Source organism: Haemaphysalis longicornis, unplaced genomic scaffold (assembly GCF_048455015.1).
Source record: "Haemaphysalis longicornis isolate Haplotype H1 unplaced genomic scaffold, Haemaphysalis longicornis Haplotype H1 scaffold_6, whole genome shotgun sequence".
Lineage (NCBI taxonomy): Eukaryota > Metazoa > Arthropoda > Arachnida > Ixodida > Ixodidae > Haemaphysalis > Haemaphysalis longicornis.
This window is the reverse complement of record NW_027526407.1, coordinates 118,813,038-118,840,727: the sequence shown is the minus strand read 5'-3', so window position 1 is coordinate 118,840,727 and position 27,690 is coordinate 118,813,038. Positions and strand designations below refer to the sequence as shown.

Genomic DNA, 27,690 nt, shown 5'->3' with positions numbered 1-27,690 from the left:
CTAGATAAGCATTTTCGAGCGCATGAATTTTCTTTTTTACTATGTAATTCTCGAAGTGTTACTAACAAGCGTGATACATGCCTAGCTGATGTCGTCATAGTAACTGAAACCTGGCTGTCCGCGAAAATAGAAAATCGCGAAATATTTAACCGTTCAAAAAAGTTTACGTTCAGCCGCTGTGACCGGGGTACGAGGTGTGGGGGCGGCGTATTGATTGCTATTAGCGACGAGATCAGCTCGTTCAATGTGCCTGTTGTTTCGCCGCTTGAAATTGTTGTCGCGTGTGTTCGCATTAACCACAAAGATATCATTGTTTGTGGCTGCTACCGGCCTCCTAACCTAACTACCGGCTTCGCAAATGATTTACACAATGTCCTAAATAGGTTGCGAGTAAGGTTTCCGGCTGAGCCTATGTTTCTCCTAGGTGATTTTAACTTCTCTAATGTTTCGTGGTCTCCCCCTTTTCTAACAATATCCAAAACTTCTGCTGACAGTGCTGCCTTTCTTGACGTGTGTTCAGACTTTAACCTTACCCAGCTGGTTAATGCTCCAACCCGCATAACCTTGTCTACCTCCACAGTTCTAGACTTAGTGCTGACCATGCATCCCGACCTAATTAAATCCCTATCAGTTATTCCGGGCCTAAGCGACCACCTAGCTGTTCATTTTAACATGACTAAAACAACTAAAAGAAGTGATAGCTCAAAGGTTTTTAGGGACTACAAAAGAGCTGACAATGTTTCAATTAATAATGAGCTTCAGGTTTTTCTAAACGATTACCTTTCAAATTTTCTGGAAAGATCTGTGCAACAAAACTGGAATTTGTGTAAGCAGAAGGTAGCAGAACTTACCATTCGTTATATTCCACTCCGCAGAATTAGGCAAAACGCAAAGTCCCCTTGGTTCACGCTTACACTAAAACGACTACTTAACAAAAAGAAACGAATTTTTTGAAGGGCAAAGCTAACTAACAACGCGGAAAGATGGTCCGCTTATCTTCACGCAGCTGACGAGTACGCTCGCGCATTATCCGTCGCAAAAGAAACTTATTATCAACAAACGCTTCCCTCCCTGCTTGCAACTAACCCACAGACATTTTGGCAGACGATTAGCGGAAATCAAATAAAGGAGATAGAAATATTCCATGATTATAACAGCCGTGTACCAAAAGAAGCGTGTTGCGTCATTTTAAGCTCTGTGTTTTCATCGTGCTTTGTTAAATCTGCAGCCCTTTCTTTTCCCGAAACCCCCCCTCACCACTTTGTTCCAATGGAACCACTTATATTTGACTGTTCTGGCATACGAAAATTGATCGAAAACATGAAATTAACCAGCGCTCCAGGTGAAGACGGTATCTGTGCAAAGTTTTTGCGTAATACCTGTGTTTACTCATCTGTAATTTTATGTAAGCTTTTCACGCAGTCTTTGGAATCTCATTCCCTTCCGGGCGACTGGAAAGCGGGAAAGGTGGTTCCTCTTCACAAATGAGGTGACGTTCATAACCCCCGCAATTACAGGCCCATATCGTTAACAAGTATACCGTGTAAGCTCATGGAACACGTCATCTCTTCCCACATAATCACTTTTTTAGAAAATAACTCCTTCCTTAGTGATCACCAGCATGGATTCCGGAAAAAAGTACTCGTGTGAGACCCAACTTCTCTGCTTTACTAATGACCTATTTCTTGCCACTGACGCTTCTTCCCTTGTTGACTGTATTTTCCTCGACTTTGCTAAAACTTTTGACACTGCATGCCTTAAACTACTACTGCTGAAACTAAGCAAACTTAATCTTGATGCTAACATATTAAAATGGATTGAATGCTTTCTAACAGACCGCTCCCAATTTGTAACTGCTAATGAATCCAACTCCCCCCTCTCACCCGTAACCTCTGGCATCCCACAAGGATCTGTTCTTTGCCCACTACTCTTCCTAATTTACATTACCGACTTGCCACATAACATCTCTTCTTCTCTAAAGCTTTTCGCCAATGAATGTGTTATTTTCCGCGAAATTAAAACCCCTTCTGACCACCTTGCCCTCCAGTGTGACTTAGACAATGTTTCATCTTGGTGCGATACTTGGCTAATGAACCTTAAAGGGGTCCTGAAATACCTTCCGCCGATACATGGATGTACATATAACCAAATAAAGCAATGTATAAGCAATCTTCTCCTGCAAGAATTTTGTTAAAGCGATGAGTATTACCCGAGAAATTGTAAATCAAAAACTGCGTATTATCGTCGTGCCGCCTTTCCTCCTCTTTTCAACGTTCTCTTCGCTGTTGACGGTGCGCCCGCCTTCCCTCCCATGATGCTGCGCTCCTCAGCGGTGACGTACTTCCGCTTTTGCGCTCCGATTGCCGTCTGCTACGGCAAGGCGTTGGCTACGGGCAAGCTCTTTCGGTTTTTTTTCATCTTTGTTGACAACATGGACCCGGCACTCCGCTCAAGGCTGGAAAAGCGAACTAAAGAGCTGGGGTGGGATCCCTACGAATCCACACTGCGACGAAAGGTCTCAAGAAAGGATGATGACCCTGAATCGCCAGCGTCACCGGGACGAAGCGGCGACGAGATGAATTGGTAAGTATGGAAAAATGAAATATCTGAGCGAATGATTGAACGGTTGGCTCGACTTTTGTTTGAATGAGCGTGCGTGCGTTCTATACCGATGTCGATTGCGTAGGCACCCTGTATAGTGCGCACACCGTAATAGCGACGCCGTGCGCGCGCTCGCGTCAGCAATATATACTATTCCCGTCCAATATTTTCGAAACGTGGCTAACTCAGCCACAAGGTTGCACTGTGTGGCGTGGACCGTTCTTTTTTTTTTTTTTTTTTTTCTTGCGTCGGACTAGCAGGGCCGCGAGTTTATTTACCATGCGACTTGCGCTTTGAGGTTCGGTCTGGGCCTGCCCTTCCTGGAGGACTCCCCATGGCTACACAAAATCATTCACCAATTTCAAATTTCTCATTAAGGGCTAGAGGCTTTCGCTCTTCTCCATCATTCATTGTTATTATTGGGGTGTGCTCAGTGCTGCCGACCCCTCCGCGACCACGGCACTACATTTTTTTTTCATCGAAGACTGATGCCCCTGTTTTGTGCGTGAAGTAAACGGTTTAATCGCTCAATAACGACGTCGCGATTTTGCAAAATAATATATTTCTTTTCCTCTGAAAGCACTATTGACAATAGAGAAAATGGTTGCTGGTCCCAGCTGGCTTATGGCCAAATTCTGTTCCAAGTTTATGGCATAAGTCCCAGCTTGGACTACCATTTTCTCTAGGGGAAGTTAGCCCCGGTGCCCAATTTATTAATTAAATCGTGTCAGTGACACACATAACTAGGAGTCGTGACATTTTAAGTGGTATTTTCATAGTTCAAAAGCAGATATTTTTTCTCTACATGTCTACATACTTGAAACGACGTATTTTCATAGTTTAGAAGCCGACATTTATTCTACTTTTCTCTTATTAGAGTGGGGCAGGCTATGTCCCATTTTCCATACTGTTGAGCATACTGAAAATTTAAATTGGCACCTAGTTCCTTGTGTTGTATGGTGCACATCTGTGTTTACCAGCTGCTTGTCAAACACAAAGCTTACCCGCATGTGCGCACTTGTGTATGCAGGTGCCAATGTGGGCTGTGTGTGGCCAGTCCAAAGCCACTGGAAAATGTGTGCTGTCGGGGGATCGCTAAAGTTGTTGCCAAGAGCAACAATGACTGCATCACTCGGCATGCATATTTTCCCACCCTTTGCCTCAACCCAGCAGTTCTCGAGGCTGTGTACTGGGAGCTGGAGTCCCATGGCGTCCCCATGCCTTGCGAGTTGCACAGGTAAGACAGCTAGCAAAGGGGCAGGTCCAAAGTGCTTTATTATGGGATTCAATAAGAACATTTTATTCTTTATTTATCCATGCATTTTATGTTTCCACAATCTAGAACAAGGCTGGTCAAGACAAGAAGCACACTTAAGAACGTGATACAGAACTGAAACCATGACATAATAACAACATAGCTTATATTTACTTAAAAGTGTAAACCAACCTACACTCGCATATAGCTAATTGTCAGTGCATTTTAATACATGCCTAGTATAGTAATTAGCCAGCAAGCGTGAAATATTGACTGATTCTATTGTACTATAAAGTGCATAACTAACTTCAATTACTTTCAGGAAGTATCGCTTCACGGCATACAGGCTCTTCACGCGCTGGTGTTGGGGCAGGCTCGGAACAGCCAATCGAGTCGTGCTACCAGCATGTGTGGTGGGCCACATACGACAACACTTCCCTTCAGCGTCATATGTGGGCTTCCAGTATCCAGTGCTATAAGGCTCGGACACCAAGGTAAGATCTTTCTTTTTCAGTATAAGCAGCTCCTGTGCATACAAAAGGGCACCCATTGTGCTGGTGTAGTTTTTTCAGTTGGCTTAAATTACGTATTTCAGTTGGCTTAAATTTCGGCTGCTTAACAGGCACGGTAGCTCAGTAAAAGGGAGGTCTTGAGAACTGCTATTTTCTGGTTGAGACGTAAAAAATATAAGAAAAATTTAGGCTTATACAGCTCTGCTGTAAAAAGGTCCACATTGTACACAGCAGCAGAACCTTGCTGAAAGCTTGCCGAGCTCAAGGGTGCGGGTTTGATTCCTGGCCGCGGCGGCCGCTTTCCAGATAGAGGCGAAAAGTGAAAGCGCCCGTGTGTTCTAGATTTCGGCGCACATTGAAGATCCCCAGGTGGTCAAACTTTTTCCGGTGCCCTCCACTACGGCACTCCTAATCGCATGTGTAGTGTAGGTGCGTTAAACCCACCAATGAAACGATCAAATCAATCAACATGATGAAAGCTAGTGCTCCACCAAGGCCTCCACAATGGGTTCTTGTGGTGCATATCGACTAGTATACTCAGTGATGAGTGCTTCCTTTGCTGGCCGGTCGTATGCATCGGTCATGTGCCGCTTCCTAGACGTGCTGCTCGCAACACTTTCCCTGAGCGTGGTGGCCTCGCAACGCATGGCCACGTCGTTCACGAGCCTGCAGACATAACCTTGCAAAAGAAAAAATAAGACAGCACTTCAGTGTTGCAGCTCTCAGCACAAATTAACATCAAGTGTGTTATTAAAAATGCATCTTGAATGGCAGCGTAATAGTAAAGGTAGTACAAAATGGTATTGCTTCCTTGTAATTGTTATCGGCTCTCCCTAAGTGTTGTTTTCACCAGGCTTCAGATAATTTTTCGGTACAACTGACGTGGTTAAGAAAGGCAGGGTTTCTGGAGTGTGTTCTTTGCAGACAAACCAGTTGCTGTATAAATATAAGATTGTTGGAACACAAAAACTCACTCAAACACGAGACGTATTCACACATCACCAGGCATCCTTCTGAACACGGGTGCATTCCGCTTTTTCATGATACCAACATCCTTTCGGTGCATGGCAATCAGATCACTAGGAAGTCATTGAGGCATGTCATATTAGGAAAAGGGGGAATGTGCATATTAGCGAGCCGTCGATAACACTGCAGGAACAAGAATTTTGGTTTTGGATCAGTTTGTTATAATCTAGTTGTGCGTCATGATGTAAGAGGATGTGGGTTCGGTCGTAGTAGTTATGTTTGTTTTGTGTTTTCCATAAAATTTGTTGTGAGTGCAGCGTGATACTGTCGCAACAGGTCTTTTCCTTGCATTTGTCTGTTGTGCTGCCTTTTAACATGGGTAAGCAGTACCAAGTTGCCCACATGTTGGTCCTTTTACAGTTGTTATGAAAAAGCTGGGCTCACGTACCAAATGTCGGCTTGGTTTTCAATGGAGAAACAAAGAAGTGCCCTGGCCGGGGTCGCGACATCTTCACCTTGTATTTCTTTTTCCCTTTCTTGGTCTTGGCCTGCGGCCGCAAGGCATTTTCATTATAGTGCAGCACAGCCAATTGTGTCCTGAAAATAGCAGAAACGGTGCAAAAAAATTGTACTTGTAAAAATTCTCTTACTGGAGGTTGTTTGCAGTGCTTAATTTCAATCACTGTTCTGAGACTAATGAAACTCAAACACCTTCAATCTAGATGCATTGCTGTTGCAAACAATATTAGGAATAATGCAGAAAAAACTAAACAGATTAAAGTTATGGGTCGTTAATGCAGTACTAATCGAAAAACAGTGCATGAAACAAGTCAAAGTATGAATGATAAAGAAAGGGAAAATTTGTTAGTCTCATTTCTGAAACCCCCTTTTTTATTCTCAGCCGTATTTGAAAAAAATTAGTGGCATCACAGCCTTGTTCTCGATTCCCGAAACCATTTGGCAACCCAGAAAGTGTTACAAAATTAAGTCTTACAAACAGGTATCAAATGTTTGAAGCTCGGTAGTGAGTTCTATGTTATAACTAACTCCAGAACCCTCAACTGACAATTCATTCGAGTTCCAGAGCAATGAAAAAAAAAAGAGTTTAAACTCGCAGTATCTGGATGAGAATGTGCCTTTTTTTCAGCCTAGCCTTGAAAGATGAAAATTTAATCATTACGATAAGTTTCTTCTAAACGGATGTATCCATGTTTCTTCTAAACGGATGTATCCACGAATGTATCCACTCTTACAAATTATATACTGTGTACACTATTACTTTTCAGTGCAAAAATGTGTAGCTGGAAACACTCCATAAGATTAAACAGCATGCAATATAGATAACGGACATTACTATTTTGACAAAAGGCCCCAAAATCTTGCCTTAGAATTGTGGGCAAATGCATAGACTCTGCATTTGCAAACTCTGTTGTTCTGATGTCTGACTTCATAAATAACAAAGGTGACACCTTGAAGCCTTTCTATGACTTTTGAAAACAGCCTCGTATTATATAATCAGTGTGCCGTGTGCTTTCATCACAAGACATTCAAGTTGAATCGTTTTGACTGACTGATTCCAGGCACCCACTAACAATCCTTGTGTTGAATAGCTTGATAGAACAGTTCAAATTCAGTTTCTCCAGCATGTAGTGACTTATGCTGATGCTGATGAACGTGATAACTTTTGACACGTAATAAAGGTCAATTGGTGCCATTGTATTAAGAGTAGCTTGATGCATGGTGAAGCACAATTCTCATTATCAGAAGAAGGAATTTTCACCCGAAATAACAGGATTTTAAACACGTGTATTCCCATGAAGGTGCGACAGGACTGGGTAATCAGCTTGAATTATCAAAAATTTTAAATTAACCATTTGTGAACTGGCAAGCTTTTCTACTCTATAAGGGCAAGTTGATATTTTTGAATTACCTTGCTGCCATTCCCTCTTCCGAAAATGCTATTGCCTTGGGTGCAAAACGAATTATCAGGCTATTGAATGATTCCAGTGCGTAAGTCTGTACAGTTGTAGACAATTTCTGCAGGTCACTGAGGAGGCGGGGGTTCTGCAAAATCGCTCGCAGCTTCAGAAAAGCAGGCGAATCTGTTGGAAGAAAATTGTTCACACATTTCTTATTGCCTCCATCACTAATTAGGTAATCAGAACTATTAATGCCATGCAAAAACTTCAGAACAATGTTGCTGCATAGTCACATACAGGGTTCTCCCCAGAAATTTATGAGATGTGGGCATTTTAAGAACGGGGAGGGGGGAGGGTGACAAGAAGTTAAGGAATTTCAAATTTTCATCACCAATACGGAACAACTGGCTCGGGCGTCTTCGGACTGCCATGTGGTGAAAAGTGAAAGCTGCTAAACAAAATAAGAAAGTGATAAGTGGAAGCATCTACTCCAAGGTTTGCTTGCAGCTGGAAATCTGAGACTTCAAAGTTCATGCTCCTTCTCACATAACCAGATGGCAAAAAGTGCGGCCCGCTGCTGCCAGCATTATGACACACGCGAGAGAAGTTGCCATACTGCTAGCTCTCATGTTAATCGGACATTCATGATTCTGTTTGAATTCAGTAATTTAAGACAAGCAGCACAACAAGAGTTCATTTGATGTGAATCTCATCAATCTGCTCTGCAGTGCAGACCTAATACAATGACAACAATTATTGCAGACCAGGCACCACACGAGTCCACTGTATGTCAAGATGACTTCGAAGGTGAGCACAGACTTGACATTTTTCTGGAAGGGATATGAGCTGCCAACTATGCACTGCCATTGTGGGCAAGGTAGACATGAGCTTTATGCGGTTTTAACTAGCAGCCTCCTCAATGTCACATTTGTAGTGGCACGCAATTATTCGAAAATTTTAAACGCTGAAGCAAATAATGCAATATGTGATTCTGCTTCGAAGTGAGCAGCACTATTACAAAGTTTCAAATAGTATTTAAAATAAGGTTCAAAACACGAGGGAACAGTTGTTTCAATAATTTCTACGTTTGCCACCTGGCTGGTTTTTGATCAGCAAGCCTTCGTTTGCATGCATACACTGCTGTTGTCAGTGACCGACTATAAACTTAAAATAAGTACCTCAGCTGGTAGAACCCAACCAACTATAAAATTAAAATAAGTACCAGAGCTGTTACAACCTAACTGAATGTTTACCAACTAACATTAACCATGCCAGGCATACAGCTGTCTTCTGTGGTAACTACTTTATATATCGTCTTAATTTACTACTGCACATCCATGACGGTTTGTGCCGTGAACTGCACCGCCCGACACCAGGACAAAAAAATTAAAGGCATAAGGCAGTAGTTTGGAATGTTTTGCCTAAATCTTGCCCTAGATTACACTAACCTCCCAATTCATTGTCAAAGTTTAATTTTTCCTTTCCTGTTCGAAGCTGCAGGTCTTCTTTTTAGCAAAAGGTGGCAACAAAAGATGGGCTTTGCCATCATTTGTTACATTTGTTTGCCTGATTTTGTATTTATTTCTAATTTGCACTTTGGAGCTAAACGGCATCTGAAGTGTCACCCCCACATCTACTTTTTTTTAACAAGATGGCATCCTAATGAACCCGGATAGATAAAATGTTGACTCGTTGCAAAAAAGACCAAATGGCCCGGAAAACCATGTGCAAAATGCATCCTTTGCAACAAGTTCAATGAGTTAGGGACAGGATGTATCGCACTTCGAGGCCGAATGATCGACCGCTGCAAACATCATGCGACAAGCTTTCCCACACTACAGTGGTGACGTGCAGGTAAATGACTAACAGAAAGTGTTACTGGGGAACGCATTGTTATTTCTCAGCATTATGCCAACTACACCCTGGTGCGCGGAAAAACAGCTTTCTTTCCTGCATGCCCTGGTGCTTCTCTTCTCACATCCTGATAAGGTGGTCACACCCAAGCCGCCCTGGTCAACACTTTCTAGATAAGGAAGCCCAGCTCTAGTCCTCAAGCTCCCAGTTGTTTGAGCAAATGAAGTGCAAAGTTTATCTTTTCTTTCTAAAACTGTAAAGTCCCTTCTGTTCTTTTATTGCCACATTAGAAAAGTGCTGAACTTCTCTCGCTTCGCACTTGCAGACACCAAGATAAAGCTTTCGTGACAAAAAGGCGTCATTCGCAAAGCTGACCAGACCATGTTTGTTTATCAGGCACTTAGACAAATTTTAGCCTCAGCTCTTTGTATATGTTTAATTAGGCATGAAATGCCCTTCATGAAATCCATATTTCAGATACTTGTGCGTGCATGTGCGGTCAAATTTTATAATTTTCAGTGCACATGATTTCTCAAAATAAAATTACGCATTGTTACTGTGAAGCGAACACACGGGCAAGTGCAAAGTGGAGATTATACTACCTGGCCGTGAAGGCAGGCTGACGGAGCTTTAAAGGTCAGGCTAATTTGTCATGGCATGTGCTGCTGAAGTTTCCTTCCTAAAACTGACATGAATGTTCATGATACTTATAAAGAAATGTTTAATTTTGCCTGGTCAGAATATGAACCCTATGATTACGCTAACACTGAAACACTTGTTGAGGTCACCACGTAAGATGAAATTTATCCCCATATAAAGTACACTGCCGTCAATAAAGGTAAAACCAGTGGGATAGCTTCTGTATGTTTGTGTTATGTCATTAACAATGTTGCAAACCCTTTAAAATGAGCCTCTAAATTTTGTACAGGCTACTATTACTGAGGCATGTTTGACAAATTGTAAATTTTCAGTTTTTTTATTGGCTTCCTAAATATTCATTTTGTTTAAAAAAATTTTTGATTCACAACTATTCAAACCGAACAATAACAGCACGAGTGGCACCTGCACGGCATTATTCTTTTCTCGTTTTTTTTCATTATTATTATTTTCAGTTTTCGAGCCGTGCAAAGTATCAGTTTTTAGTTTCCACTGAAGTGTAATAGTTGTTGCATGGATTTTATGATGAGTGCATGTTACTACGCTTTTTCACGGCCATGAGAAAGTTGATCAGGGTTTTACCATTTCCCCTTCCAATTTGCTCCTATGTATACGCATATCCCTTAGGTGGCCCCTGTGCTCAAAGAAAGCTCCTAGCTTTTGATTCAGCCTTAGGCCTGTCTTTTACTACATGGCCTGATGGCCTCCTTGCCATTTCCATCACCCTAGAATAACCAACTAAAGAAAGCTAAAGAAAGAAACTGGAAGCTTTGAATGAAGTCCTTTAAGTATGTCCTTGTTGATCTTGATGTCGTAGTAAATACGAACTCTACAAATCTACTACACCTGCTACTCATCCGTAGAGGCCAAATTTATCGGCCATACATATTTATATGGTGTGGTTGCAAAATAGTTGCCGCCACCGTGGCCATCTTTAGCGAACTTGAAGTCGGGGAAAAGCCTGCATTGCCAAAGCAAAGATTATTGCAGTGCAGCGATTCACCTGGTCTCATCCATTGTCTATCTTCAAGGGGCTCATGTAGGCATTCGGAGAATGGCCCCTGATGCCCCACATGCTTGTTGCACACGTGGTTGAGTAGGCTGCCCCAGATGCTCAGGATGAGCTCTCCATCCCCATCGCCCATAGCTGCCGTCCAGTACAAGTGATTCTTGATGGCCTCAATCCAAAGCTGTATGGAGCTACAGCCTTTTGATTTGGCTGCAAGCTTGAGCTTCTTCTTGAGGCCTGAGACAAACAGTACACAGTCTTAATTAACTGAAATCGAGGGTTGGACGGAAGCCCATCTGGTCAAGAAAACACAGGACAACAATAAAAACTGGCACCGACCAAGAATGTTTAAAATCCAAAAAAGACGTTTTGACTCCTGTACGGGGACCTTGTTCACAATAAAAACTGGCACCGACCAAGAATGTTTAAAATTGAACAAGGCACCCGTACGGGAGCCAAAACGTCTTTTTTGGATTTTAAACATTCTTGGTCGGTGCCAGTTTTTATTGTTGTCCTGTGTTAATTAATTGATGACTTAGTAGCAGGATCTCCCCCTCACCTTTAGCAATGTGCCACACATCAAAAAAGTGTCTCATGTTTGGCTTTTTCTGCCTGCACAATGTTCTTATAGCAGGGTGGCGATCTGAAATGCATAATAAATAATGAGAATTATGCCAATATCTAAATGAATTTAGATATATGAAACATGCAAAAATACTTGAGGCATTTTTGCATGTATTTTGAGGTATTTTGCATGTATTTTTAACAAAACTGCACCTCTCATAAACAATACACTCGATTTTTATTTCAATTCCCAAATGAAGTATTTACTTTTGTAGAGCGCTCAACTTAGTTTACTTGAAAGTAGAATGTTTCCAACAGCACCTGTCTCTGGTGAAAGTAGAAAAAAGCGGTGGATAGATAACTTTTTTGTGTTTTAGTGCACCATTTAGCTGTGGAAGGTGGCTTATAGTTTAAGATCCCTATTATCATTCGATTCTTGATGTGCAGCAAGGCGAAAAATACTGAGCTGATATTCACGAAGCTGTTTGCACGTAATGTGTAGTAAAAATAGTGATTGATCTCCACCCGCGTGCGGTTTATTCTGTAAAAATAGAGCGATGTGATAGCCGAGGCGCCGGCTAACCAAAAATGCTTTTCGAAGTCGTGCAAGCAACTTAGCTTTGTAAATCAGGGACGGCTTTTTTACTCGCAATGCCAAGGATTGCTACAACAGCAGTTGTTCTGACGGAAAAATAACTGTCATATGGTCTACTTCATCTCGATTGATAGCAACGCGACGTCGGAATCGCGCCTAACTCCATTATCTTGGGCAAACATTAGTGAAGTTCTGTGGAAATAACAGTGCTAAACGGGACGCTTAAAACGGCTCTGAGCGGCAGCCGGTCCTAGCGCGGCCGCTTCCATTCCATCACGTACTATCGGCGTCAAATGAAACTCGAACACAAAAATGTGAACCAGAACGTGCAAAATTGAAAAATACTGTTCGTGGAGTTCATATAATGACTTGCTATTGATATGTTGGGAAATCCACTTTTCCCAACTTTGTTTTTGTAACTAAGCCATGCGTCATTTTAGCTTGCATGCAAAGAAATCGCGCTATTTGTGTGTTCAGGTTCATATTTTCGTGTTCGCGTTTCATTTGACGCCGATAGTACGTCACGTCTGGCCGCTGGTAATGGCCGCCTTTTGTATCCAGTTTCGATTCCGCTAACGCAAATGTCGTGAGCCGTTTGCGTCGCAAGTTAATGTTTGAAACGTAGTATTTTGCATTTCGCACTCTTTTTACGTTTTAACGTGTACTATTAGGAGACATTATTTTTACGTTGTCGGAAATTTGAGTGAAGTTGGCCTTTAAAGGACCCCTGCAACGCTTTTCTTTGAGGTACAGCCTGTACGTCTGTTCTCATTTTCAAATTTAAAAATGCAAGAAAATGCAAGGTTGCTCTCTCGTGACTTGCTACCCAGCAAGTCGGGCAACTGGAATAACTGACCTCGCCTGCCCATTACACATCTTTCTAGAAACTCTGCGATTTTCAACTACCTGCTCATTGCTGTTCACATGGGTGTTACCTAGCTTCTGGTATTTCAGTAATGTGGGAGCTCAAAAATTCACTGATTCAAGAGACTGTCAAAGCCTATGAAATTTATAACATCACGTGTGGTTCAACAACATCAACAAATCCAAAATTACATTTAGACAACGCATCAGCATGTGCCAAATTTCCTACTTCTGTTATATACTGTGTAAGCTTATTCCACTTTACCCGTTACACTTTAACTGCTGGGGCATTTATGGTCGTTGTATTCCTTGACCTTTTATTAATAAATTTCCAGCTCTGAGTAATGCATCATCCTGTATGTGCTTTCACAAGAATTGTGATGTAAATGTTATTCTAAGAAATGTGCATTTTATAGGGAGGCATTAAGAATGTTACCTGTAGTTAGAGAACGTATGGCGACACCCTGCTCCTCCAGTTTTACCACGGACCTGACTAGCCCTTCTTTCTCCATCGCCACGCTGTTTGGCACACTTGCTGACTGGGAATGAAAAAAAAAGCATTTATAGCATTAAAATGGTTCATGTGTACTTTCATAGGATGTATGTGCAAAGCGTGCAAGTAAAGTTTCTGTATGGTCATGTTCTCTTACCTCTTTAACCCTGATCTGCTCGCAGTGGATGATGCGGTTGAGCTGTGTGCAGAGGAGACTGTATGTGCAATACTTTGCACTGTAGCCCGGGGAATCGCAGCGGCCATCCCCTGCCAGGTCCACTGCCGTGCCAGCAACCCTCCGCACCAGCTGGTCCTGTTGCTCCTGATAAAGCTAATTGAAAGAATGCACCCATCTCTGTGAGAATTGGCACTTCAAAACAAGTGTGGGCATGTGAGAATGCCACTGGGAAGACAGATTTACTACTGCACTGTTTGCCAGTTTGTTAGCTGTGCTTTTTTAGGGCCTGTTTTGTAGAAAATGCAGCCTTGCAAGGACGTGTACTTTTCAAATGCCTTTCTAAGTAGCGGCTTTTAGTCTTCGTGATATTTTTCTTTCCAGCCTCATAGGATAAGGCTATATCATCACTTCATGGATACATGTTTCACCGGTTTTAGATGCATGGCATTTATAAAGCAAGCAACACTCATTTTATGTCACGTTTGCAACCAATGCACATGTTCATTTGTTCGCATGCACACAGCTCAAAAGTGGGAATAGGATCAATCTGTAAAGGCAATATTTCTCAGATGGTAAGGTGGCAAGTTGTCACAATCATTGCAGAGCAGAGGGTCTTGCTCGAGATGAAAGAGAAAATCTTGAAGCAGGTTGAATGTTAAAATAGGCGAACACAACCTGTCGGAACTTAGTGCTACATGCAACCTAGACTGATGCATGAATAAAGCCGGGTCCCCTTCAGGGATTGCGAAAGCAGTGGGTGAGCACTATCGGAAAGCTGACAAGGAAAAAGCCACCTTTGTTAGCAGAACAAGGGGTATGCATGGCGAGTGAACTATAGCAAACTCAAGCCAGTTTTGTATTTTTCCTATTACTCAATTTTTCCTCATCAATATATTGGTGTTTCTCCTGTTTTTGTCTAGGTGTTTCTTCTTGCTTTCATTTCTTTACAAGTTGTTTCTTGGTGCATAATATTCAGCCTCAACTGTTTTTCTGCTGTAAACATTAGGGGCGAAATTTGTATGTGCGTGGAACAATAAAAAAGCCTCTGAAAATGAACTAGATGTTGTAACATGCTTCAATTACTTGTTGCGAGCCCTGTTAAATGTAGTGCTGATGAAGGAAAATGGGGCCCTGATGCTTCCAAATCCATCTTAGGGATGATTGAAAATTTGCACTTGTGTTTTGGGCACAGGTGTACATACTTAGCTCTCCTCTGGCAGTTTCCTGTTGATGGTAGCCAAGCCTTAATGTGCTGAGAGCACAGACATGACAGCCAGCTGTGCAGGCAAATGCATTTGTGCACAGGGTGGGCAGTAATCTGCTCCAACTGAACGCAACTGCAGCATGCCGTAATTTTTTACCTTTTTCACAGCAGGTAGCAAGTAGCCCCTTTGATAGTTGAAGTATGTCCTCTCCGTGATGGTTTGTATTTTGATAGATTGGAGAGCTCTCAAAGAGGCAGCCACAGGACAGCCGGAGAAAAGGATGGCCGCTGCCAGGAGCACATTGCCAGCTGCTTTGTCGCCCAGCAAGGGCTGGCTCTGCCATGTGGTGCCAGGGCATGTCGGGTCAGGGCATTTACTGTTTACCCGGACCATGGAGCCCAGCACCTTGAAGTCGTTCTGGCAGGGCTTGTGACAGATGCGGCACACAGCAAGCAGTTCCCTTAAGTTGCTTTTGAATACCAGGAACTTCCGCTGATCTTGCGGTGTTTGCTCTGCCTGGTCACTGCAAGATGTAATGAACCGGTTATGAGCCAAAGAATTCCATATGCCCGCAACCTTTGGACTATCTTAGCTTGCCTTTGTTTTGAATAATCAATGCCTTAATTTTTTTCTCATTAGTGCCTCAATACATGTAGCGTCTAAAACACTGCGGCTTCGTGAAAAACCATTTTGTTCCTGCCCGGATCTTGGTACACATCGAAAATTTCAGAGAGAATATGCCCTTACTGTCCCCAAAGAGCATGCAGCAGGTATTCCTTGTTGGCAATCATTTTGATTTCCAATTACACCCCACATATTTTTTGCTATTTCTTCAACTTGCAACTACATAAATGATTTCTTTCTTTGTTAAGTAAAAAATACCTTTTTGAAGGGACCATGCAGACAACACATATCCTTGTTTTATATTTAAAAGTATCAGCCTTTCGTCACTCACTCAACCTCATTCTTGACCCAAAGGACTGTTTTTACGTCAAATGTTGGAAATATCGACCAACTTTCAAATCTTATTACACAATGTTGGCATTGATGTCATTGGTGCGGCACCAAAAGCAGAATATTCAGTGTTTCAACTGTACGCTGGAATTGCTGTCATCGAATGAACCAGAGGCCGCACTATATTTACACAGCCGTGTTTTTTGGCTTTACCTTTGTTGGCGGCTCCCGCTAATCTGTACAAACTAGGTCCTACGCCATGCAGAAGGCAGTTCAAGTTAAAGAAAGTGTCTGGCGAGTGGCTACTCTTTCCCCCTGATTCCTTTATGACCTAGCTTGATTGAAGTTTGCATTAAAATTGACAGTTATTCTAGTGCGGCAATTTTCTGCATGAAGCAAGCTATTGTTTCGTCTTCATGGTTCCTCTGAAAGCAAGCACTAGTGCGGTTTCTGCTTAAAGCTAATGTGCACAGTACAAGGAGGGAAGGGTTAATGACATACCTGGCAAAGCTCAGTTCAGCAGTTAGGTGAAATGTGGCATCGCTTTCTGCTCCTGGCTCCTGCTCGTCGACCTCCATTGTTATGTCATCCGTTAGAGAACGCTCCACTTCTGGCAGCTGATCCTCACCCAGTTCCATTGCGTCTGCAGGCAGAGGGGTTGACTGACGTTCAGGCTGGAAGTCTGGGGGTACTGGTAAGGGAGAAGCATCCGCTGTTTGTGCTTCTTTTCTTGCCAGAAAAGATGGACACTCGTCGGTCTGCGTCCCCACTGCAACCCGAACCTTGGCCTCCAGGTTCACCTGCGTGGCTGTTGGTTAAATTAAATCACTGCACCGAAAACACAGCTAACTGCTTGGTTTCGCTGTTGTGGCATTTTTCAACCATCTATTAAATTGTTTCTCTGCATTCAAGCACTCCATGCAAGAGGTGTGGCCAATGGGGTCCTGCTTACCATTGTTCTTTGTTGAACCTTGCTGCTCAGTCTGTGTGGAAGCTTCCCATTGAAACACAGCAGTTTGTGTAGCTGTTGTATGCAGTGGTGGGTGGCAGGCACATTGGCAAGCTGGTGGCTGCAAAGCAGTTCATTTGTTGTAATCAGTTATTTAATGAGCTCAGTTAGTAATATGGTCCCAGTTTGGGAGCATTGTGCCCAGAATGAAAGGGCGTGTCCTATTATCAAGACTTGTGATAGCTTGTGCAGCTCAATCGACTAAAATTTGAAGTAACAGCGATTCTGTGGTGATGGCTTTAATACCCATCCATATACAGTGAAGCTGTATATGGATGGGGTTGCATGCATTTTTCTGGTTCACCAATAAAACCACACTCGACACCTCTTTGAGGATCTTCCTCCACTGAGAGGAACGGATCCCCCTAGTTGGTATTCGGCACTTTTGATGTTTTTCTCGAATAACTCACAGTAGGCATCGGTTCAGGTGAAGCGATACCAGGAGTTGCCGAGGTCGATGGCCTCTGCATGGTGGGTGGCTGTAACAAGGATGTTTAGTGCACCATTAGGTTCTAGTTTCTGTTCAGTGTTTATTCTAGAGCAATATTGTTTGCTCCTCTGACTATGTTGACCACTCATCATCTTGTCCATTGAAGCCGTGGCTATGTAGATCATTTAAGGGGCCTAAAAATTCATACATAATTTAAGGGTTCCAGCTTCCGGGCCACTATGTACAGTCATGGACAAATGAAACGTGAACACAAAAACATGAACCAGAACACAGAGATAGCGTGATTTCTTTCAATACAAGTGAATTGTTGCGTGGCTTTATTACAGTAACAAAGATTGAAAATTTGTCTTTCCAAATATACCACTAGCAAGCGTTTATTTTTTATCCACTATCCATATTTGATTTTGCGTGTTCCGTTTCACATTTTCATGTTCCCATTTCATTTGTCCATGGCTATACAAGGACTTGGTGTACAATGACCGAATAATCAAGTGAAGCTTGCATACCTCTGCAAATTAAAAGAGCTATTCAAAGGGGTATTCCCTATGCAGCATATGCCAGTGCTATGCATGTTTTCTCTATGCAATGAAGGGGTGGTGCAAGCCTGGGGTTGCCAAGGACAAGGAAACAAGTATTTTTTTTTTGCCTTGAGGCGACGACTAAGGTGTCTGACTCATTAAAGCTCCGTCATGAGGAGTAGAAAACAGCAGATGCACATTCATAAAAATACATCTGGAAAATGTTTTCCCAGCAATCACACTCGACTTGGGTGTGTTAACTGCATGGCAAGAAATTTCAAACGTAATCCTCATACACAAAAGAGGCACCCCCTCATTAAAATTTTTTTTTCGTAATGGTGTCGAACACCGTAATTTGTGCTTTCAGAATTGGTCACTAGTTCCTCTGGTTAGTAGGCTTTCTCCCGGGCAATTTCAGTCTTTGCTTGATAATGTTTGTCTCGTGCGTTCTCATTTCAATCTTAATAATACGTCTTTTTTTAGATAAAAAGCTCCCTTACTCCACATGCAAACCCAGAAAATGCCTCGTCCCTCATCAACCTTCTCGCTGCTCAGCCAAAATATAGTCAGTGCATCGATGGTCCAGGGGTATAGAGGGAAAAAGCGTACACCACGAGAAAAGAGAGACGGGGGAAGAAATACCTATTTCCAGAATGCTACAAAGAGCGATTTCACTGCTTCTAGGTTGGCGACAGTGCTGAGAAGCGTTAGAAAAGAGAGACGGGGGGAAGAAATACCTATTTCCAGAATGCTACGAAGAGCGATTTCACTGCTTCTAGGTTGGCGACAGTGCTGAGAAGCGTTCTGATGAAATTGTGCACTTGTTCATCATACATACTCAGCGAAAAAGTGGAGCTATGACTTGACAAGGTTCTCTCAACCATGGTATTTTTTTTCTTACATTTATCTTGCTTACAGCAAGTTTAGAGTAGTTGGTATTTTTCACAGCAAGCACTATAATGGGAAATTTTCGCTAACAACCGTTTTCACGAAGACATTTTTTTAATTCGCCCACTTACCTAAAAAATGTAAACACGGCAGTGTGCCTGAGGGCATGCTGTATATAAAGAACTTAAAATAAAAAAAAAAACTATCAAGAAACTCAAAAATACAAGTCGTTTCAATTTTCTCAAACCCCTGTTCGGAGATTAACACGGCTTAGCTCATGCCCGCAAGTATTTCACTGTTCGTACCCAGAAGGGCATTTTTATAGGTGACATTCATGCATAGCAAAAAAGTTTCTCGCTACAAAGGAGTGCTTACCGGCACGGGAGGAAGGTGCAGCGTCGGCATCGCCGTTGGTCTCAAAAGCACTCTGCTGGCGAATCCCATGGATTTCACCAACTCCGGGCTTCCTTGGTAAGCTTCGGCAGCAAAGTGCCGCCCACAAACGTAGACGCTCTTTCGTTTGTCCGTCACTGATAGCCCGATACGCAGTAGCCATGCTTGCCGCCGTTCGCTGTCGTTCGGTAAACTATATAGCACTTGAGTATCTGGCCCTTCGCTGGCTTTGCAGCCAAGGACTGCACAGCGACGTTTCGGTGGGCTCATGGAAAATGCGCTTCCCTCGCATTGAGTACGTGGCCAGCGTCAGCGCACAACTGATGCTTCCTCTCTGAAGGTGTGCGGAGCAAGTAGATCTCGGAGGCTCGAACGTCGCTCTTCGCGTATCAAGGCGTTGCAGCGGTTGCTATCGGCGGCACGTGGCTTTTTATCGGCGGCGAACTCGCAGCCGCACGGGGAGGATTGTGCGATGGTTCCCTTTGATGCACCCCGCACTGTTTATCGAAAAAGCGCTGTCTCAGATGTAGCCCCGCTGCAGTGCCGGCTGTTATTTTGCAGCGGTGGTAATTACTACCGGCGGAATGTCTCAAAGACATTTTAAACCGGCACAGAACACGTGCACAACACGCGCCAGATCGGATCGCTTTATCAGAAGCGATGAACGGGGATCGAGGCAGAGAAAACCAGCGCCGCACTCGAACAGCGTGCACCTGTGTTCTGACAAGCTGCACCCATATCTTGTGAACCGTGGTAATAGCTAAATATACCGCACAACTGCTGCTTCCTCTCTGAATTCTTAAGGTGCGCGGAGCAAAGAGATCTCACAGGATATCGTATACGTCGCTCTTCGCGTATCGCGGCGTTGCTGCCGTCTCGGGTATCAGCCGTCAGATTTGCGGCCTGGGCTTGCCCTTTCGCGGTGTACGTTCCGGCGGTTGCTATCGGCGGCACGCGCCTTTTTATCGGCGGCGAACTCGCAGCCGCACGGGGAGTGCGCTCGTTTTTGATGTACCGCGCAATCCAAAAAGCTGTGTCTCAGATGTGGCCCCGCTGGTGCCGGCTCTTATTTTGCGGCGGTGGTAATTACTACCGGCGGCATGTCTAAAAGACATTATAAACCGATAGAGAACCCGTGCACAACACGCGCCGGATCGGATCGCTTTATCGGTAGCGATGAACGGGCATGGAGGCACAGGGCAAACCAGCGTCGCATTCGAGCAGCGTGCACCTGTGTTCTGACAAGCTGCACCCATATATTGTGAATGGTGGCAATAGCTAAATATAGACGAACACGTTAACGTCTTAGCGTGATGCAGAAAGCAAGGTGCAGCCGCAACCCGCCGACGCTGAGCAGACGATCTCTTCGCCGGAAGTGCGTGTAAAAGCCGCCCAATAGCAGGATCTCTACCTCATGACGAACATCTGGGAATCGATGATGTAGACATGTGAAGATGGCGGCGTCCAAAAACACGAAGGAAAGGGTGAAAAAAAAGCGACAAACTTTGAAACAAAAGTGTGAGCTTTCCGCTGCACGTAAAACAGTAATACTTGGCACAGCTGACGTTGACGACCCAATCTAACGATTGCGCTAGTTCGTTTAGTGTGCTCAGAATGCCTTTCAGGGCCCCTTTAATGTTACTAAATTCAAGATAATGAGAGTTTCACGTCGAACATGTAATATTTCTACTAACTACGTACTTAATAATTCCCCCCTTACTAAAGTTAGCACTTACAAATACCTTGGCGTTACAATTTCTGACAACCTTTCCTGGCAGACTCACAATGACGTTATTATAAACATTGCTAACCGAACTCTTGGTTATTTACGCCGTAACTTCTCTCTTGCCCCGATAGAATTGAAACTTCTTCTCTATAAAACATTAGTGCGACCTAACCTCGAATATTCATCATCTGTATGGGATCCACGCGTAAACGTTCATATCAGTAGCCTCAAAGCAATTCAAAATCGCGCCGCTTGCTTCATTCTCTCCAAATATTCCCGTACAGCAAGCGTAACTCATATGAAGTCAACCTTAAATCTACCTAGCCTATGACTTCGCCGCAAAATCTCTCGGCTGTGCCTCTTCCACAAGTTTTACCATACCATACCCTCACTGAGTAACTCTCTTTTTTTGCCGCCAACCTACATTTCATCCCACAGCGATCACCACTTCAAATTTGGAATTCCAAGCAGCCGTACAAACCATCATATTAATTCATTCGTGCCCACAACAAGCTCAGACTGGAATCTTCCTGCTTCCATCGCATCAATCACTGACCCTGCCAACTTGAAGGGCACCATGAACGCATACCCTTTTTAAACATGCTCCATTTGTTTGTACAGATTGTTATTTTGTTTCTTCACCACTCCTCTCTGTAACGCCTTCTGCATTGAGAGTACATAAACGAAATGAAATGAAATGAAGAGTACGCAACAATGTAGACAAGGCTGGTCGATACTATCGACGAGCCTGTGAAAGGTAGCCACGGCACCAGCACTTCCAAAGGCCATTCGAGAAAACACAAAAAGCCTTCAGTGACACATGACTGCGGTACTTTCACATTACCGAGTGCCTTTTGTACTTGCAGGTACACACAGCTAGATTCAAAGTTCGTCAAGCCATTCACAACTTGAAAGCTGCCTATGATCTAGTCCTAACTTATCATAGGATAAGCATCCTTGCGAGTGAGCTGGTTCAGCCAGCAATAGTGTACACGAGGTTGTAATGAACCACCGTGATTTTAACGGTTGCGACTGGGAACCCCTAGAGCGTTTTCAACCACTGAATTACGTCGGTTTCCAGCAGTTAGTTCACTGTGCGATAGATTGCTCTCCCCGTAGCCCTAGTTTCGGACCGAGGATGCATTTCCAAGGTAGGGGTTCATCCGTGCCAATCCGTTGCTACCGCGGGTCGTGCACACAGGAGACTCCGAGAACATCGCATTGAAGAGAGTCAGCACCCTTTTCGACAAGCTACCTGACAAGCGGGCAGGGTGGGAATCGCTTCATCGCCCGCGATGTGTGTTCCACCTAACACCGCAATTGTGTTCAGCCGCACAGTGTTCTACGTCATCACGCTCGCTCTGTCGGCCGTTCTGCAGTCGAGCTTAACGGGCGAAGAGGCCCTACGCATGTGAAAGGCGGTATCATTTACGTCCACTTTGAGTGTACTCGTGGTGCCCCCGACGCCCGCGGTCACCGTAGCCGCTTCTGAAGGGCGAGAGCTTCTAAATGAACCAAAGGACCGTCCCTGTAGCATCCGCCAACGACGTCGGTAACGATACCAGTGCGTGCCAGAACGCACTGCTTGCAAGCTTCGCAAATGCAAGCAAATTCGCAAATGCAAGAAAATGCAAGCAAATTTGCAAAGCAAAATGCTTTGCTAACTCCCTACCTTGGAAATGCAAAAGAATTGCAATTCCAAGGTAGGGCTTCATCCGTGCCAATCTGTTGCTGCCGCGGGTCGTGCACACAGGAGACTCAGAGAACATCGCATTGAAGCGAGTCAGCACCCATTCCGACAAACTGACCGTCACGGTGGCTCAGCGGCTAAGTCGTTGCGAGGCTGAGCATAAGGTCACGGGTTCGATTCCCGGCCGCGGCGGCCACTTTTGTAATGGAGGCGAAAACCAAAAACGCCCGTGTGTACGAGATTTCGGCGCACTTAAAGATCCTCAGGTGGTCAAAATTATTCCGGACGCCTCCACTACGGCGCGCCTCATCGCCTGCGTTGAGTCGGCGCGTTAAGGGAGCCATGAAGAGAAAAAACAAGTTTGGTTCATTCGAAAGATTCCCTCGTTAGAACCCTAACGACACCACTGATAACGCAAACTTCGCTCAAATAAGCTACATAATTGGGAAAAAAGGAAATGACCATGCGACCCACCAGCTCATTTTCCGGAACAGAACCTATGATGTCACTCGAGAATGCTCTGCGATTGGCCGAGGCCAGCAAAACCGAACGCATGTTAGGCAGGGCTTACATTGCATAGTGAACTATATGCCCGTGAAACATACTGCACATTCTTTTTATGACAAAGAACGGCCGAGTAAACGGTTGAAGTTCCGCAGGAACACGCAAGCGTGTGCGACAACGCGTACGAAACTACCGCCGGCCGAGCTCGATATCTCGCCGTCGCGAAGGCGAATTTTAGGATTGGAGGTTCTTAGGGGCCAACGAACCGTTCCAGCACGTACAGCCGCGACCTTGCTTGGTATCCTAATCCCTTGACAGGAGGTTGGCCGTCATATCGCCAACCAGCAAAGGTAAAAATAGAAACGAGGGGAGTAAGGAAAAGCAAGACCCGACGAGACAGTGCCAGTCGTCGCAGAAGTTTCGAATGGTGTTTGCTTGCTGCTGGCGTTACGAGCTCGTTTCCAGTTTACAACCACTGAAAACTTCAGTTTGTTCGAGTTCTTTACAATGAAATTTCGTTGCTGCGTTTTGAAATGCCCATGTAGTACGGGCAAATCGCCAAGGGATTGCGACATCCTCACCGGTGAACAGATCTCCTTTTATGTGCTGCCCAACGACGAACCTCGGCGAAGCAAGTGGCTACGTTTTGTGAACTTTGCAAACGGAGGAAAAAGGGAGCTAAAGGAAGTACGAATGTGCTCGCTTCATTTCCGACGAAGTGATTACGGCAGGACCCTTACGTTAGCTCACTCCTGGGACATGCTGGCGCTCGTCGCCGACTTCGTCAAATCGCCGTAAAAGCGCTCTGAGCTTGGAAAAAAAAACCGTACACACCGCGCATTGACGCTCGTATCTTTCTGTTCGGAGCAGAGAGCTCGCACGAACAGCTTTCCATACACGACACCGGCCAACTGGCATAAGCTATACTGCTACTGAAATTGAACTATTATTAACCGTAATAAAAATACGGCACATACGTACCAGTCTGTATTCGTCCGTCGGGAGGGGGCTTACGAGGCAGCGGTGCCGACGGCAGTTCGTTCGTCTGTTGTGGCTATCGCGGGATGGTCGCTTTCCCGTCCACGGCGTATCCCACAACTCCTGCCGCTCGTGCACTTTGAAGCATTGAGCGTTCAAGTGATGTGAGGTTGTTAAATGCGAGCCCGAGCTCCTCGGCGAGAGTTTTGTTCTCCGGATCAGGCAATTCCATGACTAGGGCGGCGGGTGCAATAGGTTTTACTAGTATTTTTTTAATGGCAGCCGTTTCGGTTTCAGCACGATTTCCGATTCCTGTCTGACTCCCGCGTGTGGGTGCTAATGAAGTCGACATACTAAGTATCTGTTTCATCAACCGTGTCGTATGACGGCATTGTTCACGTCACGAAATATGCAATTTTAGTGGGAGATTTAAAATTTTGGCCTAAATTGCCTTATTTCTCAGTGAATAAAGCATCATTTGCTTCCCAGAAAGGGCTTGGGCTACTATGAAACACCTAATTTTTCGAATAAAACAAACTTTTGTTTTGTCTTCATGGCTCCTTTAAACCCTACAATCTATCAATGCCGACAAACTACCTGACAAGTGGGCAGGGTGGAAATCGCGTCATCGCCCACGATGTATGTTCCTCAAAACACCGCAATCGTGTTCACCCGCACGGCGTTCTGTCTACCCCGTCACGCTCGCTCTGTCGGCGGTTCTGCACTCGAGCGTAACGGGCTAAGCGGCCGCGCGTGCGCAAAAGCCGGTATAATTTACCCGTTGTTTGAGTGCACTCGTGGAGCCCACGGTGCCCGAGGTCACCGTAGCCACTGCTGGAGGGCGAGAGCTTGTAAAAGGACCAAAGGACCGTCCTTGTAGCATCCGCCAGCGACATCGCTAACGATACCGGTGCGTACCAGAACGTCGCGGCTATCTATCACTGCCACAGAAACACAGGTGAGAGGCATGAACCTGTTGTGATGCGTGGGCCTCCCTCAACAAAAAACCAGCGTCCCGCAGCCACCGGATTAAAATAAAATTGCGTTAAAAGGACACAAGAAACAGAAGAAGACTCATTATGCAGCGCCGACAAACAAACCCAGTTTAAATTCGCTTTTAAGTGCGAATGCGCTTCTTAAGCGAGCCTGAATCGTCCGCCGCCGTTGTCCGCATAGCAACAGCTGCGTGTGTGCGCGCTCCTCGTCTTCCTCCTCGTCTTCCCTAGCAACGGGTGGAGATTGGCGCGCTCTACTCTCCTCCTCCTCTCTCCGCTCAGTGACTGCGGGTGTTGGGCGCCTCCTCTCCACTTCGGGCGGGAGAGCTCTCGCTCGCGTAGCGGGCGCTCCGCATTCCGACGCGTGAGGGCGCTCGTGTAGCCCTCGCCGTACCGGCGGGCGCTACTCTCCTCCTCCTCTCTCCGCTCAGTGACTGCGGGTGTTTGGCGCCTCCTCTCCACTCCGAGATCACGATATCCACCGTAATCGCGCAATCAACAAACGTGCATTCGCACTTACACATTCTTCCCCCCCCCCCCCGGGGAAGTACGAGGGAATTCTTTTTTACAACTGTTAAGAATGCACGTAGAAGCAAGAAAAGTTTACCATACAGAAGGAAAACTACGAATAGGCAAGACAAAACCCACACTTTCGCCAAAACACACAAGATGTTTCCAACAGATAAAAATAGATTAGAACTGATTACATATATCTCAAGTAATAATGAGCCTTAGGGTAACTTTTCTTTATAAACCTCTTATTCTGGGTTGCTCCTAATTAGCAGTGAAGTACAACCTCTGGCCTTACAAATCCTCCAGGATACTGTAACTCGTCTGTTTACCTCAAGTAAGCAGTAAACAATGTTTTATAAAGAATATATTTTTAAGAAAGTGCTTTTGTAAAAAAAACCCTCTGCCGTATTTCACCCGTCTACCTTTGAGTCTTATTTTATGCGAAAATGATGTTCCTGCGTTCTCTTGTAGTTTTGGGGGTCAGGAAACATAACTGAAAAATTTAGAGCATAGTGCGAGTATTTAATAACTTACAGACATGACAATTATTGTGCTCATTACGGAGGTGAACTTCATGTGTTCATTTTATTAAACCACATGTCATGTTTTAAGAAATCTACGACAGCCTGAGCCTAAAAGAAAACAAATAAATCTGGTAGTGGAAGTATTGCAAGAAGAGTGGGTTGTGCGAGAAAGTAGGGCGCGAAGAGTTGGCTAGAAAACTAACAGTTTTGTGTTGTTCCCGATTTGCTAGAGGGTATATTGTGTGGTGTCTTCACCTGGGCGAAAGGAATAATGGAAAACCTACAGCGGAAAATGAGGTGCGCTAGCTTGTATAAAAACGACACAACTGAGTCCTATTTCTTAAGCGCTGCACAAATAGTTGCCTAAAGGGTGGACGTTTGTAATGGTTCTTTAGAAAGTTTTTGAAAATGAAATACCCGTCCGTGCGTTCGTTAGTGTATTCAAGACTACTTGCATCCTCAGTTCTATTTTGATGATATGCTTCATCATGATAACCACAAGCAGAATATTCGGGTGCTAATTGCATCCGAAATTGTACTATGAGTTTTTATGGTTATCTAACACTACACCACGGTTGAGTTCGGTACTACTATCACACAAGTTTGCCACAAAAACCAATGGTTCCTTTTTCAAGAGGTGGCCACTTGAACTTCTTATACCGAAAGATGTCCCTGCACAGTATGGGATGGCATGACGGCATACACTGCATGAATTGGGCTAAGCTAACCTTCGACATTTGTCTGACTGGGCATTAGAAAAAAACGTAGGTTCCTAATATTATACACGAGAAATTTATATACTCCAGAAGCAAACGCTTCAACAACGACACAAGCATACATCATCAAACTTGCACTTGCGAATATTACGAAATATTCGGCACCCACAAGTTCAAAGGGTACAAGCGCCCTATTTCTCAGCAGGGGTTCAACCGCTACAACGCGCACTACCACTGTGGCAGACTAGGTGGGTTCCTCAGGAGCAACTTGTCACCCACTAGAATAAAAATTGGTACAGGCGTCCCCGTACGTGGGATTCAGTGTACTGGCAACCGTAAAACCACGGCGGTTTGTATCATGGCGTACAAGAAAATGGTTGGTACTTCGGTACTGCTAGGGACCAACCCATAATATTGGTACAAGCACCCCCTGAACCGGTGATCTCTTGCTTGCAAGTAGAAATTTCCTGACTTTGTCGGGAAATGCCCCCGTGAAAGGTGTCGTAAGTTTTGACGCCGTGATGCCTCAGAGGTAAACCAATCGCTTCTTACAATGGATGCACCGGGTTGAAATCCGCGTACCGTTAAAAAACCACCAGGTGTTAAATGGGTACAGGTTCCTCTGGTCAACAGCGGACCATTCAAAAAGAAATCCAGGCTGAAAACCTATCTTTCCATGTGGCGGAGCCCCAGCCATCATGCTGCGTCGTCCGCTTTGCCAGGGTTGATCTGAATCTGGCGACATGCCCTGCCTCAGGCTGTGACGAGTTGAGCATCCACAGTGGGTGTGGAAGGCACCGTGTACATTCGTGTGCCTTGGTGTAGAGGAGATTTTGCGTACAAGCAGGGTGAACTTCCGAAGTGTTGTAGTCCCACACAGTGGCCTTGCGCCAGGAATGGGAGACGCGTGTGCCTATCTTACCGGTAGATGCTTACCGGTAGCAATCTATACGCCGCCCCCACACCTCGTACCCCGGTCACAGCGGCAGAATGTAAACTTTTTTGAACAGTTAAATATTTCGCGATTTTCTATTTTTGCGGACAGCCAGGGTTCAGTTACTATGACGATATCAGCTAGACATGTATCACGCTTGTTAGTAACACTTCGAGAATTACATAGTAAAAAAGAAAATCCATGCGCTCGAAAATGCTTATCTAG

At 44.5% G+C, this 27,690-nt stretch overlaps 2 protein-coding genes across 3 annotated transcripts; one reads left to right on the top strand and one right to left on the bottom strand.

Annotated features, from left to right (window-relative positions):
• Window positions 1–2,217: 2,217 nt before the first annotated feature.
• On the top strand, window positions 2,218–13,564 carry LOC144141134 (P2X purinoceptor 7-like). The gene is made up of 5 exons (XM_077672666.1): window positions 2,218–2,583; window positions 3,632–3,838; window positions 4,179–4,350; window positions 8,016–8,060; window positions 13,472–13,564. The coding sequence occupies exons 1-3, from the start codon at window positions 2,312–2,314 to the stop codon at window positions 4,333–4,335; spliced, it is 636 nt and encodes a 211-aa protein (XP_077528792.1). The 5' UTR covers window positions 2,218–2,311; the 3' UTR covers window positions 4,336–4,350; window positions 8,016–8,060; window positions 13,472–13,564.
• Window positions 4,280–19,243, bottom strand: LOC144141133 (uncharacterized). 2 transcript variants are annotated; one of them, XM_077672665.1, is made up of 12 exons: window positions 18,868–19,243; window positions 17,046–17,114; window positions 16,579–16,696; window positions 16,128–16,434; window positions 14,829–15,195; window positions 13,447–13,620; window positions 13,233–13,335; window positions 11,333–11,416; window positions 10,768–11,010; window positions 7,265–7,436; window positions 5,783–5,931; window positions 4,280–5,047 (listed from the first exon to the last, which is right to left on the bottom strand). In XM_077672665.1, the coding sequence occupies exons 1-12, from the start codon at window positions 19,153–19,155 to the stop codon at window positions 4,848–4,850; spliced, it is 2,274 nt and encodes a 757-aa protein (XP_077528791.1). In that variant the 5' UTR covers window positions 19,156–19,243; the 3' UTR covers window positions 4,280–4,847. The 2 variants fall into 2 exon arrangements, 1 of the variants encoding a protein (XP_077528791.1); XR_013316444.1 differs by having other exon boundaries at window positions 4,906–5,047; window positions 5,783–5,882.
• Between the last annotated feature and the right edge of the window lie 8,447 nt (window positions 19,244–27,690).